The sequence below is a fragment of the Elaeis guineensis genome, chromosome 2, assembly GCF_000442705.2.
Source record: "Elaeis guineensis isolate ETL-2024a chromosome 2, EG11, whole genome shotgun sequence".
NCBI classification, from domain to species: domain Eukaryota; kingdom Viridiplantae; phylum Streptophyta; class Magnoliopsida; order Arecales; family Arecaceae; genus Elaeis; species Elaeis guineensis.
This window is the reverse complement of record NC_025994.2, coordinates 87,565,649-87,577,339: the sequence shown is the minus strand read 5'-3', so window position 1 is coordinate 87,577,339 and position 11,691 is coordinate 87,565,649. Positions and strand designations below refer to the sequence as shown.

At 48.7% G+C, this 11,691-nt stretch overlaps 1 protein-coding gene across 1 annotated transcript; it reads left to right on the top strand.

The window, feature by feature from the left end:
* Positions 1-2,354: 2,354 nt before the first annotated feature.
* On the top strand, positions 2,355-9,240 carry LOC105055071 (protein TIME FOR COFFEE). The gene is given in 14 exon segments (XM_073252056.1): positions 2,355-2,786; positions 2,885-3,289; positions 3,411-3,565; positions 3,649-3,949; positions 4,033-4,368; positions 4,371-4,437; positions 4,541-4,596; positions 4,676-4,764; positions 4,854-5,118; positions 5,225-5,294; positions 5,375-5,450; positions 5,527-5,886; positions 5,990-8,468; positions 8,613-9,240. Coding segments are annotated over 14 exon segments (4,803 nt in total). The 5' UTR covers positions 2,355-2,686; the 3' UTR covers positions 8,657-9,240.
* The last annotated feature ends 2,451 nt before the right edge of the window (positions 9,241-11,691 follow it).

Sequence of the window (11,691 nt, the reverse complement as noted above, 5' to 3'; positions counted from 1 at the left end):
TTCAAACGATGACATTAACAATACTCTCTTTTTAATAGATGCACTCTCGCATATCTCTTCGGATAAATGCATGAATGCAGCATCTGTTTAGAAAAGGAGTGCAAGTGTCGACACCGTGACAAGAATCATAATAATCTAATTCCAGCAGTCTTCTCTTGGGCAATCCCATCATCTAACCAATAAACTATGCTGAAAAATCATCACTATTATAAGCACAAGTCAATAAAAAAATGTGCTACAGGGTGGTTATTAAACTAAGGTACTATATGATAGCATAATCCTAATACAAATAAAATATTGATATAATATAATAAAAGCTTGTTGGTTTTGTAACGTGGGTTTGTTGTATAGTGCGGATGCAAGCGACTGGAATTCTTCCATATAAAAACATGATCTACATTAATTTATTCGATCTTTCCAATAAATAGCACCTTAAAAATTCCCAAGAAGCATGCTTTCCATTTAAGAGACGAGATCGCTAACAGTTCAGCTGTTCCACATAGTTAATCAATTAATAATTATCCCCCTCCCATTAAAAGATGAAATTTAATAAAACACCACAGCTTGGTTCCCACCCTGCCTTCTCCAAAGTACATCTTTTAAGGCTCTCTCTCTAGAAAAAAATTGTTCTAGGGAAAGACTGGCACAAGGATGGAGAAGGGCGAAACGTCGAAACCACGGGATAATATATTCGGTTGTGGGATTTAAAAGAGAGAGGATAAGGACAAAGAAGTGGTATTTTATTCTCCTATATGGCTATAATGATCAAAACTCCTTTATTCGGGCTCTGAGACGTTTCTGCCTCCCTCTCTCTCTTTCCGACGCACCCTCACGCCTACACCCATCCCCCATTCCCCCTTCACCCGCGCGGTAGAGATGTAGTCCATGTCAGCATGACTGACGTGGCAGGCGGAACACGTGGAGGCCTCGCACGCTTGTCGAGACTCCTCCGTCCGAAAGCGAGGGGAATGAGCCAGTGCATGCGACAAACGCGACCGGAACGGACCCAACCTCTCGGCCCCACCAACCCTCGGGCCCCTTTTTTTTATACTAAATTATTCAAAAGATATTATTAAATTAGGATCATTATTTAATGCCCGTTTTAATATAATAACATGATAATTGTTAGATATTTGGCTGCAATTGGCCTAGGAAAGTGGGAGCGGTTGGCCAATAATAACCAGGTTCGAGATGACCAATGAGATACCCAATGGTCGCCACGTTTCCATCAGAGCAGATAAGATATGAGCTTACGACACGTGTCGATCTGGTAGGGCTCCACGATGCACAGATATCACGTGGACTGCAACAGGGAAAAGGACGAGAGGGCGGTAGGGCACACGCCTACGACGATCACGGCCGTCGGTTCTGCTCAACTGTCCGTAGCGGTACGCGCGATGCATCCGATCCCTCCCGTCCAAAGTGGGACTTTTTTGTGCCGGTGAAACCAATCCAACGGCTGTGATTTGATGGAGCGTCAAAAAGCATCCGGGATGATAATTTTAATGTTGTCAATGTACTTTTGGGGAGGTGGTGGGGCCGGATGACGTCATCGCAGCCGGACGTTGGAGAGTGGGCGCGCGAGGAAATAGTCCCAGTCCGTTCGGCGGGCCCCACCGGCACCTAGAAATAATCCCATGACTTCCCTGGTGCGGAGTCGAGATAAAGGCATATTAACCGTTGGATTTATCGAGATGGACGGTCTGAAAGGCTCGGTGCGGCCGAAGCAGGTGTTCGTGGCTGCCAGCTAGGCCTAGCGACATTTGGGGCTCTAGTTTCGGCCACACCTTCAAGGCCGTCGCCACGTCAGCGTGGAGATCGGGCGGACGGCAGCTATTCACCGGCAGAATCACGTGATCGGAGCCGTTGGTTTGCCCTTCGGTCGCTTTTCAGATGGGCCCCACAATCAAGCCTGAGAAGGGAAGGCATTAAGGCCCCCGGACATGGGAGGCGGATGATAACGATCGCAGGGCTGGCCCGCGAAACCCCCGAGCAACTGGCTACAGCCGGCGCTGACGCCGAACCATCGTGCATTCCCATAACGCTAATGAGGACACGTGTCGGTTTGTGACGTTAAAGCGTACAACTAATCCAAAGCGAGTAATTGCGAGGCTTGCCAGGAAAGAAGCGATATTTATTACACGTGGCCATTAGTTGCCGCTGTGGTCCGACCTCTCATTGCAACGGTTGGCGTTTGGCCACGGTGGCGCATGATCAATCACAGCCGTCAGATTGAGACGATAAATCGACGCACGAGATTGAGAGACGGAGTGGGGAACCAATCCGGGCCGTCAGGTGGCGCACGGAGTGGGGTTGCGGGAGGGTCTAAATTCGGATGGATGAGACGGCCAGCAGAAAGAGAGGAAAGCAAACCGGGGAAAGCAAGATATCAGGGGAGCCGGAGAAGGGAGAAGAGAGAAGAGAGAAGAGAGAAGAGTGTCCAAAGAGGTAGAGGTGAAGAAGATTTTTGCGTAAAAATCCCTCCTTTTTCTGATTTCTTGAAGGATTCCAAGGAGATCGATTTAATACCTCGGAGGGATCGGTTTTCTGGGCTTTCCTGGTGAAAATCCGTTAAAAAACGGCGGAGATCTATTAACGAGATCGGTTCCCGGTGGAGAGAGTGCTAGGAGGATGGGAAGAAGCGGGAAGAGGTGATCTGATTGGATGAAAGAGATCGAAGGGGGAGATGGAGAGGAATCGGGAAGCGAGGAGAGGAACCATGGCAGCTGTGAACGGTGGGTTGTCGAGGAGGAGGCAGAGGAGCAGCAGCTTGAGAGACTCCCCTGGTCCGATTCCTCAGATCCGTCTCGCTGCTATTTAGTTTTGTTTTTTATCTCCATTTCTGGATTTTTATTTTTTTTTTTCTTGCTAAAAATTTTTACAGAGGAGGATGGAGGGATTGAGATGGCCGAGACGACGAGGCTTCGGGATCGAGGGAGCAAAAAGGATCGAGATCGGGATAGATCTAGCCGGAGCAAGAGGAGGAGAGGCGAGCGGATGCTGCAGGGGAGCAACAGAGACGAAGGAGATGACAGCTCTGAAGAGAGCGTCGAGGACGAGGAGGAGGACGAGGAGGACGACATGTCCGTGGCGGTCCGGCTTCCGCCGCCGCCGCCGCCGCCGCCGAATCCGGCCTCCTCCACGTCTTCCTTGCCTCAGAGCAACCACTATCACAACCACCAGCAGCAGAACCGGAAGAGTTTCCCAACCAAGGTCGCGACGAGGTCTCCGCCTGCCTGGAAGGCCGACGAGATGATTGGGTTCTTGGTGCCGAGAAAAGCCCGGTCAGGTAGGGGAGGAGAGTGGATATGGCTTGGAATTTGGAAGGAGAAATTTGTTTCATTTTTTATTTTTTTTGGGTCGACTCGTTGAAGCCTTTGGTTTTATTTTTCTCTTGTTTGGTGTTGCAGCAGCTACGAAAAGGTCACATGAATATTGGGTTTCAGGTGGCTCTGGAAGTGGAGAGCAGATTCCACGGCAAGCTTCGGCCTCTCCATCGAGGCTCAGCCCTGCCTCCACCACCCAGATCTCACCATCCTCCAACGCCTCCGCTCGCAAGAAGCTGGTCCAACTCCCTTTTTTTCATTTGCTCATCCTTCTCTGGTTTTGGTCCTTCCTAGCTTTCACTGATGGTCTCGTTTGTTTCAGAAACCGATTAGTGGACCGAAGCACCGGCCCCCCAAGGTCTCCAAGTCGCCGTCTTTGACTCAGGAGGATATCGAGATCGAAGTCGCTGAGGTGTTGTATGGGATGACGAGGCAATTCCAATGCCCACCGAAGCAGGAGACCTCCAAGATTGATTCCAAGGACACAAATGGTGGGTCGGGCAATGAAGCCAAATCCAGAGTTTCCTCTCCGAGCTCGATCTCCCCTGCTCCTCCAGCATCTCAACCATCTGTTCTTCCGCCCTCCAATTCTAACTCTAACCCCAATTCCTTGCCCGCTGCTGGTTCGTAGGGTGCCCCAAAGATTTAATTTTCTCCCCTAATTTTTCCCCCGTGTCTGATTGATGGTATTATTGTCCTTCTGCAGCTCCAAAGAAGAAGAAGCCAAGGCCTGTGAAGTTTGAGGAGGAAAACCCCTCGAGTCCGGCGGGCCCACTCGCACCAGTGACTTCTAAGATGGAGCCGGAGCACCAGATGAAGGCAGGCGCTTCGTCTCCCAGATCAGATAAGAGCACCGCATCTCCAATCACCAAAAACGGTGGTGGTTCAATTGATGTCGCTGCCCCTTCGGTTGCAGCAGCCCCCTTGGATGTACAACAGGAATCAGCAAGGGTTGAAAATAATCCAGTTCCTGATTCGAAGCTTTTGAAGGGTGAACCAGATAGCCAGAATCGGATGGAGAGCCAGAAAGAACCTAATCCCCCGCGAAGGAAACTACCTGTGCTGATTTGGATGTCAATCGTAGTGAAGAAACTAAAGCCAAAGCAAAGACGTAAGCTTTAGATCCGACCGGTATTTTGTCCTATTTTATAGGCTGAGATTTTGATTTCTGAGATGGACTCCGGCTGTTTTATTTTTGTGCGTTAATTTTGCAGGGCTCCAACAATTGATAGCCGTCGGGAAGAGAGATTCTGCATCGATCTAATGGTGGGTACCGCTTCGATTCACGAATATTTCTGTCGAATTTTTTCGGCAGCCATGGATTTTGAGGCAATCTGTGTTTACTGCAGGCTCCCCCCCCGGGAAGTTATCTCCAGAAAGGGACAGCTTGGGCGAATTCAATGTAGATCATAGGTCTCAGGGTCCACAGATTGAATTGGTGAGAGACCAGAGTAAATTAACTCGTAGAAGCTAGCGCTGTGTTTGGTCTAAAGTTTTTTTTTTTTTTTTTTTTTTTAAATTTCGTAGGAGTTGAAAGTGAACATGGAGAAGAAAGAAGAAAAGGCAACGGAGAAAGTAGCAAAAGTAGACGAAATGGTTCTGGAGGATAGGAAGGTTGACAAGTCCACGCAGGAGGAATTCGATTTAAAGAAGCAGATGGTGAAGGAGAGGACTGTTGACCTGCAGATTGATCTGGAGAAGCCGGATAAGGACATCCTCAGCAGCAGCAAACTCCAACTGCAGAAGCAGCAAGAAAGGTCACCCAAGGTCGAGCCTAAACATGAGAAGCCTGGTAATAATTGTTGTTGAATGATCTGTTTTGTTCTTTTGCTAGCTTTGTCCTTCTTATCTCCCTGAGATCTGATATGAATCCTTTGTTCCTCTAATTGGTCGTGTAGCTCCATCGGCATCACCCCCTGCTATGCCAATGACAATTGCAGGGTGGCCAGGAAGCCTTCCTCCTTTTGGGTGAGCAATTTGTTCTTGTTCTCCATTCTAGATTTGTTGTGATAATGTTTGGAAAAAAGATTCATCTTTACCCTTAACAGGTACATGGGTCAAGTTCCATCTCTGCACGCGGTCGTTCCCATGGATGGGGCTTCAGGAGCTTCCAATAGCTTACAGGTCTCCTCCCGTCCTCTCTCCAAACTTCTCCTTCTGCCCCTTCCCATTTTATGTCTGATGGATTGTGGTGTTGCAGCCTCCCACCTTCCTCTCGCCGCAGCCTCGCCCAAAGCGCTGTGCAACACACTGCTATATCGCACAGAATATATCTTACCACCAGAAAATTTCAAGGATGAATCCTTTCTGGCCTGCAGCAGCTGGCGCTACACCCCTGTATGGAGCCAAGGCATACAATCTCAGTGTCGTGCCTCCTTCAGATGGGAGGACCATGGCCTCCTTTCAAGATAACAAGGGGGCACCAATAGTAGCAGCATTTACAGGACCACCCTCCCACGAGAGGATGCCTGCAGCAAATAATGCCACCACCGAAGCTGCCCAAAAGAAGCAGCTAGTCCTCCAGCAGATGCCCCAGTCTGGATCAGCAGCCAATATGCTGGTAAGGCTCTGATCCTTCTTTCACTTTGTATCAATATGAAATGCTGGTCAGAGAAAGATATTATTCTGATTCTTTTCTCTACCAAATTTTTTGGTGTCTTCAGCATGGCCCCACATTTATTTTCCCTCTCAACCAGCAGCAAGCAGCCGCTGCCGCCCGACCTGGAGCGTCAAAATCTTCTCCAGGGGCTGGCGGTGGGGGAGGATCTTCTGGTGCCGCTGCTTCTGCAGTAGCGACCAATGGAACTGGTGGTGGATCAGCAGCTACGATGAACTTAAGCTTTAATGGCCTCCCCTCAAACGAGGCTCCATATCTGGCGATACTACAGAACGGTGCATACCCATTTCCTATCCCTGCACATGTCGCCGGACCTCCAACCTTCAGAGGAGCAAACAGTGCCCAGGCAATGCCTTTCTTCAATGGGCCTTTCTACGCTTCTCAGATGCTTCACCCATCGCAGCTTCAACAGCAGCAGCTGCTGGGACCACAGCAACCTCCCCACACCACCCAACCAGGCCACCAGCACACAAGCACATCTAGTGGATCCTCATCCTCCCAGAAGCACCCACAGCCACTGCAGGCTCCGGGCGGTGGGACCACTGGTGCTGGTGGAAGCACTAATGGGTTTCCAGCAATAAACCAGCGGCAGCACTTGCTGCCCCACCACGCTAGGCAGCAGGAGGGCAATAAGCCTTCGGAAGAGAGCCCATCAACCACAGATGGAAGGAATTCTCAAGCTCAGAAGAATGTCTATGCGCACAACTTTGCCGTGCCGATTTATCCTCAGAATTTTGCCTTGATGCCTGCAACTGCCACGGCAGCAGCATTGGGCAGCGGTGGGGGCCACAGTGATAAGCAGCTTATGCAGCAGCAGCAGCAGCAACCTCAGCAGAACCACGGTATGAAAGTGGAATTCACATCCTCACAAGCTTTTGCTATGCCGTTTGCCTCCTTCGGCGGGGTCGCTGCTGCTCCATCAGGCCTTGATTTCTCTTCCATGGCACAAAACCAAGCTATCTTTCAGGCCCTACCTGAAGCCGCTAGACATGGATACAACCAGATCGCTACAGCAGCAGCGGCTGCGGCTGCGGCTGCGGCTGCAGCTGCGGCTGCCCAAGAAGCACAACAGAAGAAGACCCACCCCGAGGATGGGAAGTCTGGAGGTGGAGAATCAATGGGTCCAAATGCTGTTGGTCAGGACGAAAGGAGGATGATCACTGGCAGCAAAGGTCCAGGTACTGGGTTACAACATTCCTTTAGCTTCTCTAAACCAGATGGTGGACCTCCCTTCTCTTCCATGCTTGGCAACAATGTCATAGACAGCTCATCTCGGACTGTCGGTCTCATTCCGGCTCCAGCAAATCGTTCTTCTGGAACTGCTTCCACAACCACTTCAGCTGCTGCAGTGCCAATAATTAACATTCCCAATTCTCAGCAGCTGCAGCAGCTGCAGCAGCAGCAGCAGCAGCAGCAGTTTCTTCAAGTTCATAAGCAGCACCAGCAGCAGCTTGCATCATCCCGCACCAAGTCCTCTGGCTCAAGCAATAATGCCAGTGTTGGCTCTGAGCGTCTTCCTGCAGGCTCTACTGCAACCAAGTTTCCTCAATCCTTGGCTGGCTTTCCTCAATCTCTCATCCAAGGTGGCATCTCCTCCCAGTCACCCCAGTGGAAGGCCTCTACTACTAGAGCGGCAACAACTGCCCCGGTCCAATCCTCTGTTCCAACAGTGGTGAAGAACAATCCTCCCCTCCAGCAGCAAGGCAGAGCACCTCAACAATCTTGTCCTGCTCAAAGCCACCAAACTCAGATTACTTTCGGTGGGAATTCAGTGAAAGCAGTGCCTGCTGGGGGGACGAGCAACCCATCATCCTCTTCTGCTTCTGCCATTACCATTGGTTCTCCCCCAAATTCAGTGTCCAAGAGTGGTAATGGAAGCCCACCGGCTTCTGCTAGTGTGAAACCCAGTTTGTCGTCCGCCACGTTGCCGCTGCCTCAACAATCATCTGTCAAGGGTTCTGCATCGAGTTCAGGCCAGAAGTCTTCTCGTGTTCACAATCGAAATGTACCCTCAATACTTGGCCACCCGCAAATTGATCCTGGCCCCAATTCGAGCACGAAACCACAACAGCAGGAAGCTCAGCAAGTACAGAAGCAGCAGCAACCATACTCTCAAGCTCAATTCTTCTTCCCGAGTGCTTACATGCAAACCCAGTCTCATCAGTCCAGTCCTTATCAAAGACGCCCATCTGAGCAACCACCATCTCAGCAAGCGCAGCAGCAATCAAACTCGACTCCAGGCTCTTCTGGGATGATGGCCCTTGGTTCCTCTGCTGTAACATTAGCAGGTGCCTCCCCCATGACCGATCCTGTAAAGGCTGTTGCAGCTGCTGCTGTTGCTGCAGCAGCTGCTGCCAATGGCATGAAAGTGATGCCTCCACCAGGCTTTCTTCATCCTGCTCATCTTGCTGTGGCTGCCCAGTCTGCCTCCGGCGCTCCCCACCCTCTTATGCCTGCCTCATTTCCTTACATGTCTGTGCCGGCCGGGCCCCTGAAGCCTGCATCCGATCGGAAGCCTGCAGCCGGTAACCCTCCCTCTTTCCTCTCTAGTGATCTCTCTTTGAAAACGAAAGACTTTCAAGCCTGTCTTAGTTTGAGTAATGGTAGTAGTAATAGATGGTGGTTAATAATGGAGGTCTCATTTGTAAAGAAACTGTTGATTTGCCCAGGAAATGACAATTTGCATGCGTGCTGGCAGCCTGAGAAGAGATGATGAGAAGATGGCGATTGCTGCCACTGAATGGACTGCTGATGCTCGGAGGCGCACCAGCGGAGTTCATCCATTCTTGTTTCTCCCAAGGGTGCCAGTGATGTGAGAGGACCTGGGTGGCATGCCTACGGTTTTGGAAAGAAGGCTGTCCCCTTCTACCCTTTCCTGCCCCCTCTTCATCTTTTGCTATTTTTGCTGCTTGGTGAAGTGCTTCGAAGAGAAGGATGCAGGAGGAGAGCACTAAAGCAAAGGATTGGTGGTCGGCCACCATTGGCTGAAAAAGATGGGCCAGCTTTACCTTTTCTTTTTTGAAACTCGGGTAATGGCTTTGATTCCCCCCTCTGTTTTCTTACTCTAGAACTAGGGAGAGGTAGGGACAGAGTGGGCAGTGAACAGTTTGGAGAAGAAAGAAATCGGATTCGCAGATGTGTATTAGATTTCCTACTGTCTCAGTTTTTCCTTGTGCGGCGGTCAAAATGCCCACCACCACTCCCTCTTATCTCTATTTTCTTTTTCTTTTTTTTTTTTGTTTAAAGAAGAAATAGTGAAGATGATTAATTTAGTTTCTTCCAGCTCCCTTATCTTAATGTTTCTATCTGTCAGCCGTGTTAGTTGTTTATGGTTAAACAGTACATTGCTTGCATATGGTGGGGACTACGATAGGAAGCACTTTTTTTAATGCCTCCCAAGATTGGGTTTGGGTACGGGACTGGATTTTGAATGAATTGGGTGGCTCTCATGTGAGTCCGGGTTTGTTGGTTAAAGTTGGCATGCGTGTCTCTCTATTGGCTCCATACTTCCACGTGACCTCTATCATAGATTACCACTTTGTCTCCTTGTCTGACCCTATCATATAATAATGTAATATTATATTATTAAAATTTAAAAAAGAGGGCGAGAAGTAGGCCTCAATAGTGGTACAAGCGGTAGGCCGTAGGCGGCCTTTCATTTCTTCTCCTCAATTTGGTAGATCTCAGTCCGACCGACGGAGGAGAGCTTCCCTTCTCCCAAACTCTGGAAATATCTTTCATTTATGATGGGATGGGAGCCGGCGGGCCCACGGCAGCGCCATCCTCTTTTTAGTTAGCTTGTCTTTCACTGCTTCGCGCATGAAAGAAAAGGAAAGGGAGAAAAGGCTCCGCTTTGGTTTGGCCGTCGACATCACCCGAATCCCGACCCCACCCATGGGCGGGCCCACCCAAGCCGGAGGGTATAATGTGGGTCCCGCTCCCAGAAAGGGCTGGCGTCCGCACGTCTTATCAAAAGCATGGGCCGTGATGGTCCCGTCCGTTTTAACTGGACGGCTGGGATGGGATGGGATGGGGGCCAGAGGAGGGTCACGTCCCGCTCTGTGTCAGGATAAGGTACCGGGTTTTGCTCTGGCCTGTGGTCCACGTGTGGCAAAGCGTCACAAAAGGACGGAAAGCTCTGTAGTGACGGGTCCCACGTGAGGGACGACGCCACGTGGAGGGGAGATACCGGGTCCCACCCATGAGGTAGGGAAGGAAACCCCTCGCTTCTTTGTTTCTAGAAGAGGACTTGGGGATTAGGATCGCCTGGGCGATCTGTAGGCCAATTTTGACTGCGACCGTGGATCAAAATTAAAGAAGGGAGGAGGGGTGAATGCGAGGCGAAGAAGGGTCCCACCCCCCGCATGGAATTGGCTGCTTTAATTGCCGCAGAGCTTCGGGTCACGGTAACAAAATATCTGTGAGCAAAAGATAAAGGAAAGTAATTTACCAAAAAGATAAAGAGACGTAAAAGACAGGAGTTGGATGGTGGAGTAGCGGTGGTGGTAGTAATAATAAGAATAATAATAAACGGGAAGGATCCAACGAGGGAGGGGTTGGTGGAGCTCGGAATCGTACAGCAGTGGGTGTTTGTTTGTGAGAAAGAAGGGGGAATCCCTTTCGTTTATATCTGGGGGAGGAGATCTCCTCGTGGTGCGGGCACTGTCACACGTTTTCATCTTCTTCTGCCAGCTGACACGTCAGAGACAGCAGCGGTTCCTGGGCCCACATCGACCAGCAGTGTGTCAGGTTAGGAGGATGCCATGTTGGACGTTGTGCGTGGTAGAAAGCTGCCTCGTGGCATTCATATTTCCGAAACTGCGGCCAGTGCCTTTGTTTTTTTTATTTTTTGGCTAAAAGTGCTTTGAGTTGTTGTAGCTTATCAGATAGATCAGTGTGGCACCATTTATAATACGAACAAATCTCTTTGCTTTCCTTTCAAATTAATGAGCCAATCTCTCTCTCAGCCATTCCAACTCCATCAAACAAACAAAACATTGTCGGCAGTTTCATCTTTCATTCACTTACATATTAAAAGCCTTACTTCTTCTTATATGTGAGTTCCTTGAAATCTCTTATCAGCTTATTTATGATTTTCAGCATCGGAAAGAATTGTTACAGCTTAATTGGGACATATGTACTGTAGTATCTGCTGTCGTCTTTGCGAAATTTCTTCATTTATTCACAGACTACAAAATCTTCTGTTATAACATCAAAGGTAGCTCTCTCACTGACATATTCTTCATGTTTATAGATTGTATACTTCTGCTGACTTCTGCTTCTACATATTTCATACCGTCGGCACTTGCCAGTCCAGAGATATTATATTGCTATTATGTAATTATGGAATTCTGTATTTTATATCAACTGTCTTCTTTGTTTTTCAAATTTCAACTTGTTTTTGTGTTTACGGGCTCTGCTTTCATTTATAGCTTGTATAATCTGTACCTTTTCACTCCTCTGTGAAATAAATCTTTCGTATTATATTAGAGAAAAACTCAAAATTTTTCTATAACATCTCACAAATGGTCATAAACTTGAACGGCTATAAAAAATGATCTTGAAATCTGATTTTAGACATCCCATCCAAGCCTCTCCCTCTCTTTCTTCTTACATTTTCTCTTCAATTATAAATATGTGAGTTATTTATAATTTTTCTATAATAAAGTTTGTTAGTTTATTTAGTTTTGTAAATCATCTCAAAAATTCTTTATGTTATGTTCTAATACGTTATACCAAAAAAAAAAC